The following is a 21,762-nucleotide window of genomic DNA, read 5'->3' on the forward strand; positions in this document are numbered from 1 at the left end:
TTTCAAAATTCGAAAAGCGCAAGCTTGCCAAAACTCTAAGAAATTGAAAAATTGTGTATATTTCTTCTGAAACGCAGCGAATAAATATGTATGAGGTTTTTCAAGAGGAAAACACAAGAATCGTGCGAATGTGTTTCATTCATTCATAGTTCGTACTAGAGAAGCCATCAGAAGTGTCCACTATTTTTAGAGTTCGGTGGGAGGGTCCCATTCTAAAAGTAGTTCCACGCACCAGAAGTCAAGAGACACGCCGAGCAATAAATCCACGTGAACGAGTGGCTCAAGGTGGTGCTCCCCAAGTTGCCAATTTCCCCAGATTCGTCGACAGTTCTGTTTGGGTGTTCCAACATAAGAGGTTTCTTGGTGGATGGATATGATGACAGCTACGTGGATGCTGTTCTGCCTTGTTCTCTGCTCCACGGCCATGGCGATGGAGGAGGAATCGGGCAGTGGACTGTTCAACGTCACTGGGAATCCCTCGGATACGGAAGCTTCTCCAAAACTGCCCAGCGAAGTGCAGAAAGCGGTTTGCACTGTGACTGCGGGTGAGGTGAAGGCGTCTGCCGAGGCTGTCACCACAAAAACCCTCAAGGGAGTGTGTGGATCAGGTGGGTGGTCAGTGGTCTCTTGCCCGTTTGATCTTGAAATTATTTTTGGTTTATGTGCAGATGAAATGAACATGGCCTTCCGGAGTCTGGAGAACAAGCTCTACGAAGAGCTTCGTGTAATGAAACTGATTTTGGTGCACTTAGCCAAGGCGAATGGACTTAAGCTCAATACAGCCTTTTCCACATCTCTGCCCACTCCACCTCCGACTGTGAGGCCAATCACCAGCGCTGCTGTGCCGCCAATCTTCAAGCCAATCGATCCTCCCAAGAAGCTTTCCAATTCAACCAATTCGAAAGCCGAAGAGAACGAAGTTGCTCCAGACTTCGGACTCAAGAAGAGTCCTACTCTGAAAAACTTGGAGACGAACGCAAATCTTGGAGCTCGGGAAACGGAAGTCGATAAGTTCAATAACACTGTACTGGCCGATCAGGATGTAAAGTTGTTCACCTACTATTGGAAGCTGGAGAACGTCACGGAACTAATCAAAGCACCTAAATTGGCCACTGTCAGTAGTCCGATATTCAGCTTTAAAGGTATATCAGTATTTGGGGTGGATCCACGGAGTATTAGTTATATCTTGTTTCTTGTTAATCCAATTCCAGGAAAGTCCCTGCAACTAAAGTGCACTTTCCATCACATGAATCGCGAGCTGCTGAACCTGCAATTGGGATACGGCGTCTTTAACCCGAAATCTAAAACTGGCCAAAGCAACAACATCTTGTTAGAAATGGACGGAATTTTCCAGAACACTAAGTGGACCGAAGATATCCAGCAGAAGCACAAAATTTCCATACTGGATCAAAGTCACACCCACCGAAGAACGCAAGATCTCAGTTCACAGGTGCTGAACAAGGTAGACATGGGCTTCTCCATCCCGAACAGCGTGCTCCTCGGCAGCTCTTACATCAAGCAGAACGCGCTGTTAATCCAGATTCTTTTATATTTGTGAATGACAGAACAATGTTTTCTTCTCGAGCAATTAAAACAAAAAGAGACCAAAACCATGTGCTATTAAGAAAGACCTCAATATCCTTATTGCAGTTTAAAGCTTGCTGCGTGCTCCCTTCGCCTTAATGTCAAGGAATGGCAGAGCAATGGGGTACAGCTCCTTGCACGACTTAAAGGTTACAATATCACTGATTGGTTTGTGACGCTCCATGTTTGTGATCTCTACGGGCTCCGCTTCTGACGTGGCATTTTCATCGGTTTGCTGGGACACAATGTGTACGGACAGAACGCGTCGCTCTTCGCCATCTTTTGCGATAAATTTCTGCAAAGTAAAAGAGGTGGTCAGACCAAGATGGACTTTTAAGCATCCATATTCTCTCACCTTGAAGTATTCCACAAAGTCGGCCTTGCTAATCTTACGGAGTATTGCTACCTCAGCCTCCTCTCTTTCAAAGTGGTACGTCTGCATGGCTATTTCGCCATAGAACTGGCTGAATTGCTGGAATATGGTCTTAGGCTTTTCCAGCTTCTTCACGGCCAAAGCCTCCTTGTGCCGCTCAAACTCATCCAGTGGCATGTCCTCAATTACTTGCTGAAGATATGAGAAATTAGTTTATAAACTGTTTACAATAGACAATCCTTCTATTACCAGATAAGTTTGCAGAAAGTTTTCAATACGATCTTCCACAAAGGACGGGTGCTTTGCCGACTGCACAATGATACGTATGCCATTAGCTCCATTCACCTTACGCACGCCACTGAAAACGATGTAGCCCAGCTGTTCCTTTGTGCGCAGGCAATCGTAGCAAGGTTCGGAGAGCACCTGGGACACCAGGTTCACCATTATGTTTGTGTGATCTGTTTGTGCGCCGCATTGCAAGTAGAGCTGAGTGCAGGAGCTCTTGTGGAACTCATTCTCCTTCTCAAATAAGTAGCTGTCGCCTTTAATGGAACGGAACTCATGATTGGGTACAAAGAGTTGAGCAGTGTGTCGACTTACCGGCGAGCAGCTTATACTCTCGCTTCTTAAGCATTTGCCGCGCCAAAATGGGTAGCTTCGACGCATTGGTAGCCTCCAGGCGGGTGTTAACTCGCCCCGCGATGTCCGTGGCCTGCTGCTTGGTCACATTGCCAAAAATAAAGCACTCTGTGTGCAGGCGCTGGAAGAACTCCTTAGCGAAGTTCAACACTCTATCGTACGTGACAACTATAAAAGGGTGAAATTATTAGTAACCTTCTTTTCCAGATAGATCAAGCTAATATCTTACGTTCCATAGCGTCCAAGAGCTCCATATTGGCCCACGCATTTTCAGTTAACAGCAGAGCTAAATAGTATATGGAATGCTGATATGGTTGCTCAGCCTTAAAGTTTTTCAGTGAACGTACGTATTCCTCCTTAAGGATGTCGAAACGCTTCTCGTCGATGGAGAAGTCAAAGAGGTGATCTAACAGCTTCTCCAACAGCACCACCTGTTTGTCACTAAAGCCTCGAATGGTGAACTGCAAGAGAAAAAGCATTTTGTAATTTGAGAGTTCAATGCATAAGAGTTGCGCATTCTCACATCGATGCCGCACGACTTGCCCATCACACTGAGCTTCAAGCTGGCTAGCTCCGCATCGTACAAGTACTCGTTGAGCTGATCCTTCAGCAGCATCACCATCATATGGTTCAGATTGCAGTTCAGGGGATCCAGATAAGCAATCGGATTGGACATGTCGAAAGTCATGCATGCCTTTGGCTTATTGAACTGATTGTCCTGCTTATGCCACACCCTCAAAATGGGGGTATCCAAAATAATCGTGGGATGTTTGGGAGCATCGGCTGGGACATCGGATATATCAAAGTTCGTTGGTATGAAGCTGTTTGGCAGCGCCAGTTTCAGGTTCTCGTTAAGTTCACAATTCTCCCAGCACTACAAAAATATTTTAAGATTATTTCTTGAAAGACCAACATAATACAACTTAACGTACTTGCACAGTATCCTTGGCCACGCGCTTAATGCCGTACTTTGTTTTATAGTAGGGCTCCGCTAGGTCGCAATCCGGTTCGAAACTCTGGCTTACTATTACGATGCGGCTCTTGGAGGGAACCAGCTCATCCAGTAGGCCTTTAATGAGGTCTGGACGCCATTCGTTGCTCAGATATGGAGCTATAAGTACCTCCTCCAGGGGAAATATTTGCATGGACGAGACGGCATGTGTGACTAAATTCTCCGGCTGCTCCTTTTCCTTGAAGCGGAATCTCATTTCGTTGAGTTTCACACACTCGTCGAATATCCACTTCTTGGGTCCCTCTTTCCGCAGCATTTCCAGGTACTGAAACACGATCTTGACAATGTCATCCACATGCTCCAAACCCTCCTGCGTCAGGTCAACGACAATATCGAAGAATCCAAAGCCGTTTTGCGTGTTCTGATGCCCGGCCATAAGACTGCAAAAGGAATAGATGGTATAGATGGTAACTATGATATCGGGAGTCTGGATGAACTTACTCATTGCACCAGCCCAGACGTCGCAGCTCGGATAAAATGCTGCCCTTGCCCTCGTGACCGATGAGGTGCGTCAAATAGTTATCGGGCTATAATTAAACAAGAGGTTCAGTGGGCTGGCCAGAGAGGAATCCTCTGATTGATCCGTAGCCACAGCGCAGTGGTACCTTAAACTTACGCCTGACTTGTAGAACTGCGTCAAGTCGTCTGTGGTAAAGCTTATCGTCAGCGATCGGATGTCTTTGATAGGCACTATTTTCACCTTTTGGCCATAGCGCTCCTCGGCGTAGGGGTGGCGTGGCCAACCTGGAACCTTGACGTTTTTGTTCTCGATTTCGGAGAACTTCTCCAACACCATGCCCTCCAGTTCGTCCAGCGATTCTGTTATAGATTGATTACTTCCTGGCAGAAACAACTATACTAAAACGAACCTTTTCCGATGACAGCCAGGCACATTATGTTGGCGGAGTACCACTGCTTGTGGAACTTTAGCAGCTCATCCCTCACATCTATGTTCTTGGACTTGGGTATTTCGGATAGGGTGGTCTTGTTGCCGCTGCCGAACTTGCTGTAGGCATGATCCGGCTTTGCCAGGTGCCGGTTCACCTGCTTGATACGCCACAAATCGCTGGGCAGGTTTTTCTCGTGCTCAGAGTTTACCTGCAATGACGGCGTCTTATTTCTGTCAGGAATTTAATGAATGAATTCACATACCGCATTGATTTCCCGCTCAGTTGCACTGGGCGTGAACAAGGGCGCAATGAAGAACTGCGCGAAGCGATCTAAGGCTCCATCCAACTTGTCCGGCGCCACGTGGAAGTGGTACTTGGTCATCAGGGGATAAGTGGCGGCGTTGCTGCTTCCGCCGCTCTGCGAAAGGTATGTGGTGTAGCCATTCTCGTGCGGATACTTCTCGGTGCCCAGGAACAGCATGTGCTCACAAAAGTGGGCCAATCCAGGCAGGTTCGTGGGATCCGACATGTGGCTGCCATGGGTACACTCATTAGAGGCGAACATTGAGTAAAGATTTGACCTAACTTACCCCACTTGCACGGACAGCGCTGCCGCCGAGACATCTGTGTTGGGATCGCTGATGAGCAGGACCTTCAGTCCATTTGCCAGCTGCAATCCGCGGTAGTCGCGTGTGTCCTGCAGCGACTTTTCAATGTTGTTCAGCCTAGAAACGACAAGTCATTGCCTTTAGACGAAGACCTTTAGGATGCGTAACGTGCACTCACCTCAAAATAGGCTCCATGTTGTCTGGCTTCCTTGTTGCGGACTTTTGCGAGCTCTCGGCTATTGTCATCTTGGGTTTAGTAAGCGTGCCAATCGTTCGATGTGTTACTGAAATGCTGGCCCTCAATGCACTTGACCTGTGCGAAATAATTGCGATTTAGTGGTGCCCGTTGGCAGATATTTGATTTATTGCTGCCAACCGTCGACCAAAAACCGCTGTTAAGGCAAAAATCGATTTTCTGCTCGTAAGATACATTGAGTTTGTGAAATACTTTTGATAGCGCCACTCCGGCTTTATGTAGCGCCCGTACAACAAGAAATCGTAGAGTGGGTGGAGTAGGTTTCCGAGCCGGTCGGTTACGCGTTCAATAAATTTCAATCGCTTTTTGGTCCGAAAAATAAATTCTAAGTAGTTTCGCAACAACTAAAATAGCAAATAATCATCTGTTCGCAGGGCTGCCAACTCACCGTGCACACGGAACTAGTTCAATGTGTTGCCAGATCGTTTATTTTGTGAGTTGTTCCAGATTTGAAATTCCCAATTGGAAAAATTGTACAAAGTGCATATGGCTGGTAAGCCATATTTTCAAATACGAAAGACTTAATAAGTTTAAGGTGCTGATTGTTCTAATGTAACTTTGGACTGAACTAAGCTGCATGCCTAGGATAGATGGCGATTTCAAATTGTATTTCAAATGCTTGGAACTTTTCTAACGACCATATAATAAATATTGGGCAGCCCTGATAACAGTCATTATAAAAATAAATATTCCGTGAATTCCCGTTCAATCTGGCAGTGCTCCGCGCCCATCCGCCGCCGTTGTCCAACACTGGCCGGCTGCCGTCAAAGCGCGTAGAAGAATTGCGGGCTGTAACTGCATTTTATTATTTTTTAATTTCATTGATAGTGCACCTGGCCAGCGAGCACTGGCTCTTCCGTCGGCAACCAGCTCGCAGAGATGTTGAACTTGTGCCAGCCGTAAAGATTGCGCGTGTTTGCGAACCACAAACTGCGTCGCCATCGGTGTGTGGGTGCAGAAATAAATGCAAATTGTTGTAAAATGCCGTGCTTTGGTGTGCGTGTTGATAAGTGCAATACGCAAAAGTAAGAACATTGAGGCAAATCCGTGCAATTCGTGCAATCCGTGGGATCAGGCGTTTTCAGAGGTGAGTGCTGCAGTGCTACGTCCGCGGAGATTCATGAGTTCGTGAATTCTGTGCTCTCCCCGTCGGTCAGCAGTCGAAGAATTAGGTTCTAATCAAGTTGTTTACCCACCAACATGCGTTTTCCTCGCGAAAAAGTGCAAGTGTTCAACGATTTTTCTCCCCCAAATGGGTCAAGTTTGCCGGAATGGCGAGTCCGAACTCCAAGATCCCCTCCTAAAAGTCCCTTCTGTGCCTCCTTGTTTGCGAGTGTCAGTGTGTGTGTGTTTGGTAACGGTATTTGTGGCCGTTTTGCAATGGCACGAGAAAATCAATAAGCTGGCAAAATTGAAGAAAGGAGACTTCCCAGACATGGCAAAACAGCGCAGAGTTCGTTAATAATGCTAATATGCTGGCGTGCTCTGCGAATTCTCGCGAATCAAAACGCCTAATTACTCGACATGTTCACACCTCGCATGAGAAATAACTTGGAACCAGTCCCTAAATACACTTTGTTTTTATTTGCCAAGTTTATGGTTGGTGGAAATATTTTACAATGAAAACTAAGAAAACTAACTTTTTAAAACTGTAAAATCGATCCAATTTTATGCTGCAGATGCTTGCCACTTGAGAATATATTTCAAAATATGTACCTGATATCTTCAAAAACTAAAAGTTGTTCACCTTCACAACTTCACCTTTCTTTGTTTCTTTGTTTTTGCTTCACTTTGCTTAAGACTGACAACTTAAATAATGTTTTAAAAATATTTCTACAAGAAAATAATAAAAATAAGAGCGGTATTTGATAGTATTTGATATCAGTCTATGCAGAAATGAAAATTATACAAGACATGTAAATTTAAGAATATTTGAAAACATTTAAAGATTGCTCCTTCATAAAGTCAATTCAAATGTCCCTGAATAGATTGAACACATAAATTATAGAAAATCAAAGCGAAAGTGGAACCGATTCCTGAGGTCAACGATCCACAATATTGACAGTAACTCAAAGTCTTCGCACGAACAAAAGACTTTCCTGTGGAGAACAACGATCGCTTCTGGCGACCACTTGAAGTGCCTTCAATTGCATGCTTATTGTTTTGGGTTTGAAGCGCGTCCCAAAATAGACAGACTGCAGCTCGTCGAGAAGATCGGACAATGGATTGCCATGGAGCGTGGGCCACGCAGGAAGAAGCGTGCTCATTGCGACCGGAGGATTGAAGGCAGATATATTTTTAGTGCAGCCCAATTAGGTTCAATTAGAGGTTCAAAGAGTGAGCGAGCTTATCGCTCCGTATCCGAGGTACTTACTCCAACTTCCTCAAGTGGGGGTCAATGAATTGGCTGCTTATATAGCCTCCGATTGCGGGATCCAATAGATTTCCCAGTAAATGATACGAAGCAGGTATCTGATTTCACGATAGTGCAGCAAGTAAACAAACAAAACAGCTTATTGGCGTAGATCAGTTATTCTGGATTTGCGTATAACTGGACGTAGAAATGAATTTTCCCAGTGCGTAGATTACTTCAAACTATTTCTAATTTGGGAAGCACTTAGGTATCTAGATTAAAATCAAATTAATCACGTGATGGAACAATTTCGTCTTCACACAAAATGTTAATGCAGACGATACTTTGTGTAACTTAGTAATTAGCAGGTCGATTGTTAGTCGAGAATTTAGCATCAGCGATAGAGCTTATCAGAACTGAAAAACATTAGGGCAGCTATTCTACGTAGTTCACTAATTTATATTAGAAGGGGCGTCAGCAGTTTATTTTATTCTTAATATTTTCATTTATGTATGTTTTCCTCAAGAGAAAATATATCCAAATTGACAAAATCCTTATTAAATCATACAAAATCCAACACTTATCATTTCAGATTCCATAAGCTTGTTCTGCTATTTGTGCATGCCCAAAATGGACAACGAGCAGCCGCATCAAGAGCTGGTGAAGTGCGTCCTGGTGGGGGACACGGCCGTGGGCAAGACCCGACTGATCTGCGCGAGGGCCTGCAACAAACACGTCTCGCTATCCCAGCTCCTCTCCACGCACGTGCCGACCGTGTGGGCCATCGACCAGTATCGCATATATAAGGATGTGGGTTACCATTCTCCCAAGAGTCGTAGTTATTGAATTTAACCGAATCCTTATACATTAAAGGTACTCGAGCGATCCTGGGAGGTGGTGGATGGAGTGAATGTCTCACTTCGCCTATGGGACACATTTGGTGATCATGACAAGGATCGGCGCTTCGCATACGGCAGGTGTGTAGAGCTCATGTAGCAGCACTTTCGCCATACGAATCAATAAGATGTCTTCTTGACCTACAGATCCGATGTGGTGCTGCTGTGCTTTTCCATTGCCAGTCCGATTTCCCTGCGCAACTGCAAGATGATGTGGTATCCGGAAATTCGCCGCTTTTGTCCGGATGTTCCCGTCATTCTAGTTGGCTGCAAGAACGACCTGCGCTACATGTATCGCGATGAGAACTATCTCTCGTATTTCGGCGAGAAGGGAACCTTTGTTCGGTATGCATAGCTAGCAGGTTTCAGCCAGTTTTGAGTGGCTTTCACTTTTTAATTAAAAACCGCGTGCGGGTTCTTCAATCAATTCAATTATTCACTATATTTGGATTATATTTAGAACATACTAAAGATATAATTCAATGTTCAGCACACTAGAACAAATTAATCTGTTTAGATGTTCAGAGATATTATATTTAATTGGACTAAATTAAAGGCAATCATTACTATAATCTTTTTTTTAAAGAGCCGCATTGAAGAGTGACCTGGTTATGCCGGATGAGGCGCGTGCCGTCGCCAAAGAGCTGGGAGTGGCCTACTACGAGACCAGTGTTTTCACCTACTTTGGGGTGAACGAGGTGTTTGAAAATGCCATCCGATCCGCGTTGATTGCACGCCGACAGCAGCGCTTCTGGATGACAAACCTGAAGAAGGTGCAGAAGCCTCTGCTGCAGGCGCCGTTCCGGCCACCGAAGCCACCACCACCGGAGGTCACCGTCATGGTGGGCAACTATCGGCAGGACATCTACAACATGTTCCTGTCGCAGGCCTACACCGACCTCGTCCTGGTAGGGGCGGGTGGCACCAAGTTCGCCGTGCACAGGTTCATGCTAGCCGCCGCGTCCAGCATCTTCCAGCGCCTGCTTAGCACTGAGCTGACTGATATGGGCGGGCGGAGCAGCAGCGAATCTAGCATGGTCAGCTCAACATTCGGGGAGGCCACCATAGCAGACTTTAACGACGACACTGAGTCCCTGATCCGCTACGAATCACGCACACAACGGTGGGTGCTGCCTCCCACTCGCATTAAACCCATTTGACTTTGAATACATTTTCCATCAGCAGAATGTGGGAACACTTAAAGCGCCGCTCCAGCTACCAGGCGTTACCTCTCATGGAGTCTAAGCGGTCCAACGATTTGTACAGGGAGCTGCATCATCCGGTTCTGCAGAGCATTCGCCTGGTGCACGTGGAAAACCATCGGGGTGTAAATGGTCTGCAGACGATTGTCACCCTTAGCAAACTTATCTCTCCGCAAGCTCTGCATCAGTGCCTGAGATTTATTTATACCGGTACCATTGACAAGGATTGCGATAATCTGGAGGTAGGAAACGTTTCAATATGTTCTGTGTTAAGTTTGACCTATTAATATATTGTTAATGCTCACAGGAAATTAGAGAAGCTGCCGATCTATTAGAACTGCCGCAACTGACTCAGCTACTTTCCAGGCCTCAAACCGTCATCGAGAACTCCAGCGATGAGCCAAATCCGCACATTTGCCTGGTAAGGACATTGATGTCATGATGTCTATTTTACGGTCCTAACCATTTTCTTTTCCTTACATTAGCGCATCAAAGAAAGCATGGAACGGCATTGCATTGGTGACGGTTGCTTCAGTGATGTCACCTTTGAATTGGACGATGGTTTAATGAAGGTACATACATATGTCTGTTGAATTACTATATGGAGCACAATCGTTCACACTTACCTTTGCTGCATTGCAGGCACACCGCGCTGTGTTGGTTGGTCGTTGTGATGTCATGCGCGCAATGTTGTTGGGCGACTTTCGCGAGGCGCATTCCAATGTGGTAGGAACGGGCACAATACCCCTAAACTAAGGACAGTTGTCATACATTTCTTTCACCTTAGATCGTATTCCCTGGCGTTACCATTTACACATTCCACAAGCTGCTGTGCTACCTATACACGGACCAGATTCCGCCAATCTCGGCCGTCAAGTGCCTCAATCTGCTGGAGCTGGCCAATAGACTCTGCCTGCCGCGGCTGCTCAACCTGGTTGAATGCCGCGTTATTGAAGATCTCACTCTGATTTCCCAGAACGAAACCAATGAAACGGTGGATCACTGTCTAAAGCTGCTCGAGCCAGTGAAGGTACATATAGAAAGATCGGTTAAAAATGATATACTGAAATACCATACTTTTCTTTTTTCTTTTAGCTGCATAACGCACATCAATTGGCCGAGTGGTGCATGTCATACCTGTGCGTCAATTACAACCTTATTTGTAAGTTTTCACTCAAGGGCCTAAAGGCGCTGCACCAGGATAATCAGGAGTACTTGCGCGAGCACCGATGGCCTCCAGTCTGGTATCTGAAGGACTATGATTACTATCAGCGATGCCTGAACGAGCTGAACAAGGAGCTTAAGCTAAAGACTTCGAGGCGGGAATCGCCTAGCGATGACGAGGGCTGTCTGTGCTTCACGGGCGGTAAGTGTTGCTACTTTTACGGAACTATCTGCTCCACATCCCACCACACTTAACATCCCAGTCCAATACTCCAGTCGGAGGATCAGCTCAGGTTTTAGTTTCAGCTAGCTGTTGAGGATAATGTATGCATCATGACGGCGGTTTGTATTCGTAGCTAGGTGTCTCGTTATTGTTTTCCTTTCCTGTTGATTTCCTTGCTCATTTACAACGACAACGCCATCATCATAATATTAATGTGCGAAATTTGGTCAAAGTATTCTCTTGCTGGCTGTTAGGTAAATCGAAGCGAAGCACTGATGTGAGTGGAACCACTGAGAACAGCAACGCAGATAATCAGATCTTCAACAGCGCCGGCAACTCGCTCAACCACATTGATCTGGAGGCGGACATGGACCTGAATCTCTGACACCCAGCCCTAGGGCAAGGAAGGTGCGTTCTTATTGATTTCAAAGTAAGGTTTCTTCGATATTAACGATTTACTTCGATATTTTGATTCCAGATCACTGCGCTTCATTGTGATCCTGCCGGTCCTGATATGTTTCATCTGTACGATTTTAAGTATTTTGATACTTTTCCAAATCCATACATAACAAACCTCAAGGGCACGATTTAGCGTGGTCGGGGGGATAGGGATTGGGAATGGAGGGGCCGTGGCGCGTCTGCTTTTGACATTACGCAATATATAGAGCGCAAATTTGCCTTAGTGATTAACGATTAATAAGTCCAACGTAGCTCGACCCAGAACAAAGGAGCATACTGCAGAGTGCTTCGGATTTCTTATATTTATACGCCTATATAAAATGCAAAGCATAGACGAGTATGTATGCACACGCACCTCGGCGATGCGAAGCATTTCGCTGTATTGCCTTACGATATATCGGTGTACACTCAACTGGTTCTGCACGATCCCATGGAATGTGGACAGCTGAAGAACGCAGACAGGTGTATATCCATATATTTGTACCTTTACCTAAGACATGTATGTATGTATATTTTTGAATTCCTACTTACGGAAACATTTGTCTAGCCATAGCTCTAAGCAATTCTCTACGATAAGGACGCATTTTGTACAGAATGATAGAATAAAGCAATTACGAACAAATCTCACCTTTCTTCCTTGTAATAAAAACGCATTATAAAATTTAATAAATTTAGAAATATAGCAGTTCACATGCCATTTAAAGAAACACAACATTTATATCGCAGTTTTCTCGGGTTTGACACTTGATTGCGATACAGTACCATCCTCCACCTCAAGATCCTGCAGCATGGCAATCATCTCCTCGTCCGTAATCACAACCTCCGCCGTTAGGTTGTTGTTAATATGTGGACTGAACGTAGCCGGCGCAGATTCTCCGCACAGTTCACGCAATTCCTGCTCAAGTTGATCCTCTTCCTGGATCGCGTTCTCCACAACGCTATTGGACATTACGTCCTGAACTTCCCGATGCTGATCGAGAGTGTCCCGCACATCCGCCAAAACTTCGTCGACATTGTCGTAAATCAATCCAGAATTCGAGAGAACCTTCTTCAAGGTATTTGATCCGATCTTGTAGGCATCCAGAACAACGCCACTGTTCTGGGCCTCATCCACACTGGACAGAAGAGACTCGATGTTGTGCAGGGCAAGACTGCGACGTTCTAATTAGAACAATTTCAAAGAACATTATTCACTAAAGGAAAATAAGGTCTGTACAACAAAGATTACCATGATTCTTTTCCAGGAGATGCCTTTTTCGTAGATAGGTTTTTGCCATTTGCCGCTTGTTCTCCTTCATGTACTGGCGCACTTTGTCATCGTTCACCTTGATCTCCTCCTCTAGGTCCTCCAACTGCTTGAGTAACTGAGCTTGGGTATTCTGAAGATTGTGGACGGCCTGGTCTTCTTGGCTTATATTAAGATCATCGCCCTGTTTTTCTGTAACAAAAATTTTAGTTAATAATACATACTACTTTGAAAGTTTTAAAACTTGCTTGGTATTTTGATCAAGTGAATTTGGCGTATGCCTTTTTCTACTTTAAATTCTAGGCCCACGCTTTGATGAACATTTAAGGCCAACAGGCAAACGCATAGATCTTTGTCTGAGTAGATGCGAACTCCATGAGTCTTACAAAGCGTTTTAAAAGCATTAAAGTGCAGTAGTTTTCCAGTGTTTTCCGACAGGACTTTTTCGGCAATGAAATCGCAAGTGTTCTGGAAAGATGATGTATTATGTAGTATTCCTATTTTTATTGAATGTTAGCACATACGTTTAAGGCATTTAGGTGAATCCATTCAATTAAAGCGGAGGCTTCCAGGTCCTCCGTCACCACGCTGTGCTTGATTTTCGACCAGCTCCATGAAAGAGGACGCTTTACCAGGCTGTTGACGAGCCATCCACCCCAAGAGTTGGCCGGATCGTACTCGAATTCACTGCGAGAGCGGATCTGCTTCCTCTGGTGCATCTCGGATATCACGGTGTCCAGGCATGCGGGCAGTTGGTCACCCCTCATGAACAGCAGCTGCAGATCCCGCAGGCTGAAGATTGGTCGTCCGCTGAACTTCAGATATTTTTCAATTAAATCCATCCAAAATTTCATTTTTGCATCGTAGCCCTCCGCATCCAGATGTCTCGATCGAAACATGGCGAACTGCACCTGCATTCTACCGCTGTCCTGCCAGCTTGCGGGGAAGCTGAACTGGTCGGTTTCATTCTCCCTGTCAACGCTTCCAAGGCCCATATTTAAAACAAAAATTTAATCCGAATCATAAAAATTGCGCGTCTTTTGTGATTGTGTGTTTATGACAAAACAGCTGGTTTGTGGTGTTGCAAAATGATTAAGTGTATACCACGCTTGTAAACAAACTTTGAAAAGGGCCGTTAATTTAGTGGAATGATAATCAAATGAGATATTTTTTTTAAAGATCTTTACTTAAAGCTAATAGGTACACATAAAAGGTGTGGGAATACTAAATTTAAAATGTAAATTTTGTATAGAAATTTATTTCTAATTTTAAAAAATAAATTAAAGAACTGATTTCTTAACACATGAAATTAAAGTTGTAATTAAATTTAGATTACTTTAGCTTGTATTGTAAACAACTTAAGACAAAGTCTACCGCTTGCCAACACTGAGCTCTTCGATAAACTGGATATCGATTAACTTTCTCCACATCGCAAATCAGCTGTTCCAGCCAGGCTACTAGATTAAAAACTTCTGACAAAAATTTTGTTTTGAAGCTTTTGTTGATTGTGCGTGGAACCCGCCTTGGCAGTGGAGAGTACAGCACCATTCCAGAGGACTCCGGGAATGCACAGAACACGGAGCTAACTTGCCCGCCCCAGGATTCCGCAGCATCAATGAGCAGAGGAGCACATCCCAGCCCCTGAGACACGTTCTTGGCCTCTTTCGCCAGGAATTCCCGCCTAGATCTCCTCGCTGCCCCTGGAAGACTCTCGATTGTAACATCTGTCGGATCATCTTGAAGTGCGTGCGATTCTCCATTGTTCTGCGGTGTACTCACTCCGTCCAATTAAAGTCTTGCAATTCATCATGATGGAGGACGAACAGATTAACCTGCGCAATCAGTTGGCGAGGGGTAAGTGGTGATTTCGCAAGATTCTGGAAGCTTGCATCTCCATCTGGCAAATACCAAAAGCAATGCAGAAGGAGTTCTAATTCAAAATAAGTTGTTAGGAACATATAGATTTGACAAGAAATCTGAGATTTGAGTTTACTTGGGAGTTCAAAAACAGATAAGATTTTTAAAAACGAACTAAGTTCCCAGAAGATTATCTCTGATTTAAGCAAATATATATCTAACCATGCAATTGTTGGATTAGATTTGAAATATGGTTGATTGTTTATTATAGACTTTCTAAACCTATTTTTAGTAGGCAGCTTTGCGGTTGCAAGATAAACACAAACAGTGATTAGAAAGTAATCACATGATGACTGAGAGCATAAACCCGAATTTAGACTTAGCGATGTTAATTTAGCGGGATAAATTACTAGTAACTGTTGGCTTAATTTAGCTTACTCATTTGAAAATTATTTCGGTTCTCTATGACTTCTTTATATAGAAAACAAATATTCCAAGCAATGGGTGCTTTTAAAGTCTTTCTTACGTTTATTATTGCGAGCAAGGTTGAGGGTTTATTGACTTGGTTTAATTCTTTAGCTTGACCACTTGTTTAGTGGCGCGAAAACTGCATGCTAAGCAAAAGCATGCATATGTGATAATATTTCCAGGTCTGCCACAGATATGACTAACGTCACAATGACTGTCAGCTAATTACACAAAACCAGTGCATCGAAATACCCTACTCGTATCGCTGGCCAGATTTCATGCTCTGTGGGTGCACAACACAATAGTGATAAGATTAACTTGTAAATCGCGAAACACATTTGTCCAATTAAGCTATAATCAAAATCAGTGTCTGCACTTGCGGAATGGCTAGTAGTTTTCCCCAAAAGCAAGTGTATGAATTGGCAATCATTCTGCTCTCTTCGGACCACAGCTTTTTCGGGCGGTTTCTCCGCTTGGAATTTGAACCATTTGGGACCGTGTTATCAGGGCTCTTCACACTCTTATCACGCCTGCTGCGCCTGCAGAGAGAGTGTTGTGGCACAAGGCACAGGTTCGCCCATGAATGGCCAGATGATTGACTATGCATTGGCTGGGAATTTTACCAAGTTACCCACGGGCCAGTCGCCGAGGTAAATGCAAAGGCGGACGGACGTAATGGCGATCCACAGACGTCGTAGGGTTCACACTGGGTCGACGCTGCTCTGTCAGTGTTTTAAATGTGTTTTCGTAATGATTAAGTTCGGTTCGGCTCGCTCATTAATACGGTGCGGCTATATATGTATGGGTGTCTCCCCCTCCACGGGCATGTACCCACTACACATGGCGCTCAGTTCGTCTGGAGCTGCTTATACATATGCGAAAGCCGCAGCGCGTCCGCTGCTGCTGCTGCTGCTGTCGCCGCTTCGGGCAGTAAAATTTCATTCAAACGCGTTTCACGTCTGTTTTCGAACGGTCAACAACGGATGGGATCGGATCGCATCGCATCGCGCGATCACCAGTTGTCGCCATCGCCATTTAGAAACCTATGAATTGAGCAAACAAACATCTTTCGCGGCTTTCGTGGCCAATGGTCCAAATCCAACAAGCTTCAATCCACTCCACACTTCACACTACTCCAATCCAACTTGCCTGTGATAAGTGCCCGCCTCTGAACTTGTAAATCCGTTGTGTGTCAGCAAAACGCTAAGCTGTAAAATAATCAAGCAAATAAAATGAAAGTCCCCACGCGCAACTCGAAATACTCATTCAATTTGAAAATATTCAAGTTGCATAACGATAAGAAACCGACCAGCCCCAGTCCGCCAACCTCACCTGTGATCTCAGCGAAACGAAACTCATGGCGCGCTTCGTGGCGCTCAGCTCTGGGTTCCAAGAGCAAGTCCATCGCCACGGCCTTGGATGGCAGCGCAGATCCCATCGATTTGGAGGCGGAACCAGCGTTTTTCGAGCGCAGCAGGTGCCACAGCTACTGCTCCTCGTCCTCCGCCTGCACCGAACTACCGCATCCCGCCATCCAGATTCCCCAAGGCGATGAGCTCATGTGTAAGTTGGTGGATAATATGTGTTAAGGTTTTGGGATATCAGATATCAGACATTGGCCAAATCCAATCTCCTTCGTAAAAAGTGCTAAACCGTGCTTAAATACGTTTTTAATTCGCCTGATTTGAGGAATTAGATGGATTGAAATGCGTCGCATGATATAAATAAATTCAGTAAAATTTCAGAAATTCCCTTAACACTTAAAACCCCTAGAAATGATTTTATTTAATTTAATTTTAAGGCCAAATTAATGACATAGTCAGTGGACATCGGCATCGTTCAATGAACCCACAGCTAGTTATTTAGTATTCCCTTGAAGGGAATAATATTTTAACTTTTGCCGCAAAATTAAGTACTTGTCGAGAAGATAAAAACCACCAACCTCTTGACTCCATCTAGTTTATAGTTAAGATTGTTAAATTCTGAGTAGTGCATTCAGAAATAGAGTACAAGTTAAACAACTGATTAGATAAACGTCCTGGGGGACCCCGCGATTTTCGGATCGACAAGTGGAGATCGGATGAATTCGGTTGAAGTGTACACCTGTATTATAAAAAAAATGGCTTGAGCCCGCCAAATGGTCAATTCGGGCAATACCAGCGCCCGATAAGCTGCGTGCCGTGTCCGGAGGGCAGATAAGAAAGGTGTGTTTACCCGAGCGCGGCGCACATGCGTTCAGTTCGAGTCGATTGCCCATTTCGCCAGTGTTCAGCTGTTTACGGCTAATATATTATCCGGCAGCCAGTCAGTCAGTCAGTTGGAGCCATCGACGTGTCGCACTTGCCCGTGGCGCCCGAGTGAAATGTTTCCGGTTTAGGCAAACCAACGTACTATACAGGCGCACTGTGCTCGTAATGAACCCACAGCCATATACTGCCCGAAACGAAGCGCAACGCAACGAATCGAATTGAAAGCTCCGTGGTTCCGTGAAATATACACCTCGACATACGCGTTGCCCGGGTCTCTGGGCTGGGCTGGGCTGGCTGGAAAGTCAAATAAAGTAAAACGCGTTTACCAGTGATTACACGTCGGTGTTATGTGCAGCCGATTCTATAGTCGAGCGGAATAAACCAGCAGCGCCACATCTCCAAGGGTTACACAATGCCGGAGGCGCTACATTTTACATCGATCTTTGATCTCATCATCAAGAGCGGTGCGTGCACTTCCAAAGTCCAGTTCGTGGCGAAGGAATGGCCCATGCGGGGAAGCCTTGAGTTTATCACAACATAAAAGCATTCTGCTGGTGCTACCTTAGACGATATCTACTGTATCCGATAAGTATACTCTGTGAAGTACCCTCGCCTCGATAAAGCAACCTCTAGCAGGCGGCAGTGTGACACAGTTTGGCGCCAATTTGATCTTGACACCATGAGCATGAACCGCTTTCGAACATTTAGTTTTAGCTAGCCTTTGGCGTTCGATTTCTTTTTGCTCTTGTAATGTTTTGAAACTTGTTGCTTTGCCATTGAATCCGATTCACAAGCTTCCCGAACATGTTGTTTCTCAGACAGGTTTGATTACAAGTCAGTCAGATACATATGTGATTAAGTGTTGCAATGCCACACATGTGGAAAACAAGGAACTAAGCAAAATTTGACAGTTGAAATATTAACAACACATCCACACAATAACACAAAATAATATGTTTGTGCCACAAGTGGGCCACCAAAAAAGACCCCTCGCTTATTGCTGCTATTGCTTTAATAGATGTGGGTGGGTCATGCTTATACGCTTAAATTTAGGGAACTCACTAACTAGCGAAACTATATCCTGCAAATATACCTTATGATCAATATACTGCCATTACAGCGATGCCATGGTTTGGCATGGACATCGGCGGCACCCTCACCAAGCTGGTCTACTTCGAGCCCAAGGACATAACGCCGGATGAGCAGGATCGCGAGGCTGGCATTTTGCGGAATATCCGACGCTACTTGACCAAAAACTCGGCGTACGGCAAAACCGGACATCGTGATACGCACCTACAGGTGAGATGAGCGACCTATGGGAATGTGGATGTGCGATTTTGTAACAAAGCAAAGCAAACCATTAGCATCGGTATTATCACCCAAAATATTATCAATCCCAGCGCGCCGAGCCGCGATATTTGCCCGCGATCCAGTCAACAAGTCATCTTGTGCGGGTCGGAACGGGTCGTCTGGTGATTTCAAATGAGTTCGGGTGCCAGGGTTTTCGAGTGTGAGTGCCTCTGCTGTGACCTTCACTCTCGCGCACACACGCCTACACGGAAAGCAAAATCGTGCTGATAGATTAGTTCATTGATGTACTTAATCTAAGTCGTAACCAAGTTGATTAGACGTTTAGCGACACAATCTTGATACCATCGGGAGAGCTTGCATTCCCAATTGGTGGTCTGTTTTTGTTTTCGGTGTACCACACGCTTATCTCGCACTAATGAGATTCCTTTGTTTACCTTCGAAAGCAAGTGATTCACTGTCAAGATGGTTTGCTTGTCTTATTTTCATTTCAATAAACGTTTGAGCCGCCATAGTAAATCTTAAGAAAGCATATGGCAAAATATATGCATATATATAAACAAAATGTTTTAATTGTTTATTTAAAACCTCGGGGTAAATGCCCCGCGCCAAAATAGTTTGTTATTCAATGAGTGAGGCCAAAAGTTGAACACTTTCTAAAGAACTATGTCAATTTACAGACGCTCGCTGTTGCGGGCTTAATTTTCAATTTTGTACAAATTACCCTTTCACTTAGACTTTGGATAGCTAAATTTAATGGCGATCGTATAATCACACCGCTTTATAACCTAGTAACAGTTTGGACAGCACTTTCGCGAAGTGAACATTGACTTTTGCACTTTTCATTTCAATTTTGTAATAGGTTCAGAAGTCTAATTTGCATATTTACTTAGCTCGTTTTTCACTCTTCCGCCTGGAATACGATTGAAAGCCTTTTTAAAGATGAAAAGAATCTAATTATTTTTAGAATAGCTAATATTTATTCGCACTAAGTGGTCTTTTGTAATCCCTATCGCCTTTCAGATGGACAATGTCGAGATACGCAAAAGACGCGGTTCCTTGCATTTCATTCGCTTCCAGACCACGGACATGGGCAACTTTCTATCGCTGGCCAAGCAGAAGGGCATGGCCGAGCTGGTGACCACGGTTTGTGCCACCGGCGGTGGCGCCTTCAAGTTCGAGCAGGATTTTCGCGACCAAGTCAACATGAAGCTGGCCAAATTCGACGAGCTGGACACGCTCATCAAGGGCATTCTCTTCGCCGATCTGCACAATCGCACGGAGTGCTACTACTACGAAAACGCACGCGACATTCTGTAAGTGGACCAAGTGCTGGCTTCAAGGATTCGTTAGTTCCTAATTTACCATACAATTTGTAGAAAAAGCGAGAAGCAGCAGTTCAATTTCTCCCAACCGTTTCCGTTTATTCTGGTGAACGTCGGATCCGGAGTCTCTATCCTGGCGGTCTACGGTCCCGACAACTACAAGCGCATTTCGGGCACGAGGTAAGACTGCTCTTCATGAAATTACACTTTAGTGCAACGATGCTTAATGAAATCTATCCTTCAGCTTGGGCGGCGGTACATTCCTCGGCCTGTGTTGTCTACTCACCGGCTGTACATCCTTCGAAGAGGCCATCCAACTGGCCACCAAGGGTGACAATAGGAAGGTGGACAAGCTAGTTAAGGACATTTATGGCGGCGATTACAACCGCTTTGGTCTCCCCGGCGATTTGGTGGCGTCAAGGTAGCAAAGCCAGAAATGAAGGGCCATGTACCAGTTACGAATTTTCCACTTCTAGCTTTGGCCAGATGCACCTCAACGACAAACGGGGTTCGGTATCACGTGAAGATCTGGCCAACGCCACGCTGGTCACCATAACGAATAATATCGGCTCCATAGCAAGGATGTGCGCGCTGAATGAGAAGATCGATAGGGTAAGTATCAATTGTTGTTACATACATATCCTCATAGACTGAGCAACAAACCCATTTAAGGTCGTCTTTGTGGGCAACTTTCTGCGAGTAAACCCCATTTCAATGAAGCTGCTGGCGTACGCAATGGAGTTCTGGTCCAATGGCACAATGAAGGGTCTCTTCCTGGAGCACGAGGGATACTTTGGGGCTCTGGGTTGCCTGCTGCAGTTCAACGGCGAGCTGGCAGCCGCCCTTAACGACGGAGTGGAGCATTCAATCCACACTGAATCCGATTCAGCTAGCGAAGCAGCACAGACGTCTTCTTCGGCGGACGAGCCGCCAGAAAAGGCGCCCACAAGCAAACACTCCACTAGATAGTCGCTATAACCACATGTTCCTCCCAAGGGCACCCAACGTGCGCCAGCCGATTGTAGTGCATGTACAGTAGACCTAAGATCGATAAGGCAATGGCAATGGCAATGACTTTGATCCTTCGCAGTTTATCTCGGTATTTATCGTAATTCTTTCTCGGCTTTAGTTGTAACTTGATGACGCACAAATTGTAAATGCATGAAATTACGTATGTATGGATAAAGTGCCTGCTAGAAAGCAACGAATTTTGGCCCGATCAAATGCCGAACCACAATTTATGTCTTAATTTTTCGCCGCGTAACATTTTACCATATGTTACTACCACGCTATCTTCGTCAGTTTCGGTAGTTTTTAGTTTCGATTCTACAGTGATAGATGTTAGCTCTCGGAAAAGTATTACAAATACTTGACAACAGAAACGCAATTGAAAGTTTGGCGAGCAACAAAATAACGAAAGAGCAGGTATAGCATTCACCCAATGATATGCCCTTGTCCTTTGAGAAAATTCATTCTTTTAAGTTATTATCTTAACGTTTTTGTACATGCTTTAAGTGGATGTTTTAAAGTTTTCTTTTTAGAATATAAGTTTGTGGTCATGTTATGATAGGATCCAATTTGTGGACAGGTCAATAAAACTTGTTTTACACAAACTAATGGTATGATGATGCAGTTTAAAAGCAAGACGGT

At 44.8% G+C, this 21,762-nt stretch overlaps 5 protein-coding genes across 14 annotated transcripts; 3 read left to right on the forward strand and 2 right to left on the reverse strand.

The window, feature by feature from the left end:
- Positions 1-142: 142 nt before the first annotated feature.
- Positions 143-1,558, forward strand: LOC6738840. The gene is made up of 3 exons (XM_002085604.4): positions 143-608; positions 669-1,142; positions 1,212-1,558. The coding sequence occupies exons 1-3, from the start codon at positions 368-370 to the stop codon at positions 1,556-1,558; spliced, it is 1,062 nt and encodes a 353-aa protein (XP_002085640.2). The 5' UTR covers positions 143-367.
- Positions 1,530-7,755, reverse strand: LOC6738841 (insulin-degrading enzyme). 3 transcript variants are annotated; one of them, XM_044922903.1, is made up of 14 exons: positions 7,737-7,755; positions 5,285-5,419; positions 5,089-5,223; positions 4,761-5,031; positions 4,478-4,706; positions 4,225-4,427; positions 4,050-4,135; positions 3,529-3,988; positions 3,120-3,470; positions 2,826-3,057; positions 2,558-2,764; positions 2,207-2,499; positions 1,940-2,149; positions 1,530-1,879 (listed from the first exon to the last, which is right to left on the reverse strand). In XM_044922903.1, exons 2-14 carry the CDS (start codon positions 5,350-5,352, stop codon positions 1,652-1,654), a joined length of 2,973 nt encoding a protein of 990 aa, XP_044778838.1. In that variant the 5' UTR covers positions 5,353-5,419; positions 7,737-7,755; the 3' UTR covers positions 1,530-1,651. The 3 variants fall into 3 exon arrangements, with proteins under 3 accessions (XP_044778838.1, XP_002085641.1, XP_039149765.1); XM_002085605.3 differs by lacking the exon at positions 7,737-7,755 and adding an exon at positions 5,483-5,772; XM_039293831.1 differs by lacking the exons at positions 1,530-1,879; positions 1,940-2,149; positions 2,207-2,499; positions 7,737-7,755 and adding an exon at positions 5,483-5,774 and having other exon boundaries at positions 2,623-2,764; positions 2,826-2,882; positions 2,944-3,057.
- On the forward strand, positions 6,083-12,281 carry LOC6738842 (rho-related BTB domain-containing protein 1). 4 transcript variants are annotated; one of them, XM_016171798.3, is made up of 13 exons: positions 6,083-6,449; positions 8,308-8,525; positions 8,589-8,692; positions 8,759-8,956; positions 9,198-9,734; positions 9,794-10,055; positions 10,121-10,234; positions 10,299-10,385; positions 10,456-10,539; positions 10,601-10,843; positions 10,909-11,179; positions 11,434-11,608; positions 11,679-12,281. In XM_016171798.3, the coding sequence occupies exons 2-12, from the start codon at positions 8,337-8,339 to the stop codon at positions 11,583-11,585; spliced, it is 2,241 nt and encodes a 746-aa protein (XP_016032662.1). In that variant the 5' UTR covers positions 6,083-6,449; positions 8,308-8,336; the 3' UTR covers positions 11,586-11,608; positions 11,679-12,281. The 4 variants fall into 4 exon arrangements, with proteins under 4 accessions (XP_016032662.1, XP_016032661.1, XP_039149766.1 ...); XM_016171797.3 differs by having other exon boundaries at positions 11,455-11,608; XM_039293832.2 differs by having other exon boundaries at positions 6,084-6,449; positions 9,797-10,055.
- Positions 12,282-12,320: 39 nt separating this feature from the next.
- Positions 12,321-14,078, reverse strand: LOC6738843 (charged multivesicular body protein 7). 2 transcript variants are annotated; one of them, XM_002085607.4, is made up of 4 exons: positions 13,430-14,059; positions 13,154-13,373; positions 12,888-13,097; positions 12,321-12,820 (listed from the first exon to the last, which is right to left on the reverse strand). In XM_002085607.4, exons 1-4 carry the CDS (start codon positions 13,898-13,900, stop codon positions 12,375-12,377), a joined length of 1,347 nt encoding a protein of 448 aa, XP_002085643.1. In that variant the 5' UTR covers positions 13,901-14,059; the 3' UTR covers positions 12,321-12,374. The 2 variants fall into 2 exon arrangements, with proteins under 2 accessions (XP_002085643.1, XP_039149769.1); XM_039293835.2 differs by lacking the exon at positions 12,321-12,820 and having other exon boundaries at positions 12,927-13,097; positions 13,150-13,373; positions 13,430-14,078.
- A 234-nt stretch (positions 14,079-14,312) lies between these two features.
- On the forward strand, positions 14,313-21,729 carry LOC6738844 (pantothenate kinase 3). 4 transcript variants are annotated; one of them, XM_016171801.3, is made up of 7 exons: positions 14,313-14,759; positions 18,600-18,778; positions 19,811-20,103; positions 20,167-20,292; positions 20,357-20,533; positions 20,589-20,724; positions 20,785-21,729. In XM_016171801.3, the coding sequence occupies exons 1-7, from the start codon at positions 14,714-14,716 to the stop codon at positions 21,079-21,081; spliced, it is 1,254 nt and encodes a 417-aa protein (XP_016032667.1). In that variant the 5' UTR covers positions 14,313-14,713; the 3' UTR covers positions 21,082-21,729. The 4 variants fall into 4 exon arrangements, with proteins under 4 accessions (XP_016032667.1, XP_002085644.1, XP_016032668.1 ...); XM_002085608.4 differs by lacking the exon at positions 14,313-14,759 and adding an exon at positions 15,895-16,793; XM_016171802.3 differs by lacking the exon at positions 14,313-14,759 and adding an exon at positions 17,518-17,943.
- Positions 21,730-21,762: the final 33 nt, after the last annotated feature.

Source organism: Drosophila simulans, chromosome 3L (genome assembly GCF_016746395.2).
Source record: "Drosophila simulans strain w501 chromosome 3L, Prin_Dsim_3.1, whole genome shotgun sequence".
Classification (NCBI taxonomy): Eukaryota; Metazoa; Arthropoda; class Insecta; order Diptera; family Drosophilidae; genus Drosophila; species Drosophila simulans.

Excerpts from the sequence above, each read along its gene's own strand:
- LOC6738840 (XM_002085604.4), top strand. The coding sequence starts at position 368 with ATGGATATGATGACAGCTACGTGGATGCTGTTCTGCCTTGTTCTCTGC. Across the intron at positions 609-668 it reads CAAGGGAGTGTGTGGATCAG|ATGAAATGAACATGGCCTTC; the intron begins GTGGGTGGTCAG and ends GTTTATGTGCAG. Across the intron at positions 1,143-1,211 it reads TCCGATATTCAGCTTTAAAG|GAAAGTCCCTGCAACTAAAG; the intron begins GTATATCAGTAT and ends ATCCAATTCCAG.
- LOC6738841 (XM_002085605.3), bottom strand. The coding sequence starts at position 5,538 with ATGTATCTTACGAGCAGAAAATCGATTTTTGCCTTAACAGCGGTTTTT. Across the intron at positions 3,058-3,119 it reads GCAAGTCGTGCGGCATCGAT|TTCACCATTCGAGGCTTTAG; the intron begins GTGAGAATGCGC and ends TTTCTCTTGCAG. Across the intron at positions 2,500-2,557 it reads AGAGTATAAGCTGCTCGCCG|GCGACAGCTACTTATTTGAG; the intron begins GTAAGTCGACAC and ends GTTCCATTAAAG.
- LOC6738842 (XM_016171798.3), top strand. The coding sequence starts at position 8,337 with ATGCCCAAAATGGACAACGAGCAGCCGCATCAAGAGCTGGTGAAGTGC. Across the intron at positions 8,957-9,197 it reads GAGAAGGGAACCTTTGTTCG|AGCCGCATTGAAGAGTGACC; the intron begins GTATGCATAGCT and ends TTTTTTTTAAAG. Across the intron at positions 10,056-10,120 it reads AGGATTGCGATAATCTGGAG|GAAATTAGAGAAGCTGCCGA; the intron begins GTAGGAAACGTT and ends TAATGCTCACAG.
- LOC6738843 (XM_002085607.4), bottom strand. The coding sequence starts at position 13,900 with ATGGGCCTTGGAAGCGTTGACAGGGAGAATGAAACCGACCAGTTCAGC. Across the intron at positions 13,374-13,429 it reads TTCACCTAAATGCCTTAAAC|AACACTTGCGATTTCATTGC; the intron begins GTATGTGCTAAC and ends TCATCTTTCCAG. Across the intron at positions 12,821-12,887 it reads TCTCCTGGAAAAGAATCATG|AACGTCGCAGTCTTGCCCTG; the intron begins GTAATCTTTGTT and ends TGTTCTAATTAG.
- LOC6738844 (XM_002085608.4), top strand. The coding sequence starts at position 16,463 with ATGAAAGTCCCCACGCGCAACTCGAAATACTCATTCAATTTGAAAATA. Across the intron at positions 16,794-18,599 it reads CCAAGGCGATGAGCTCATGT|CGATGCCATGGTTTGGCATG; the intron begins GTAAGTTGGTGG and ends CTGCCATTACAG. Across the intron at positions 20,293-20,356 it reads AAGCGCATTTCGGGCACGAG|CTTGGGCGGCGGTACATTCC; the intron begins GTAAGACTGCTC and ends TCTATCCTTCAG.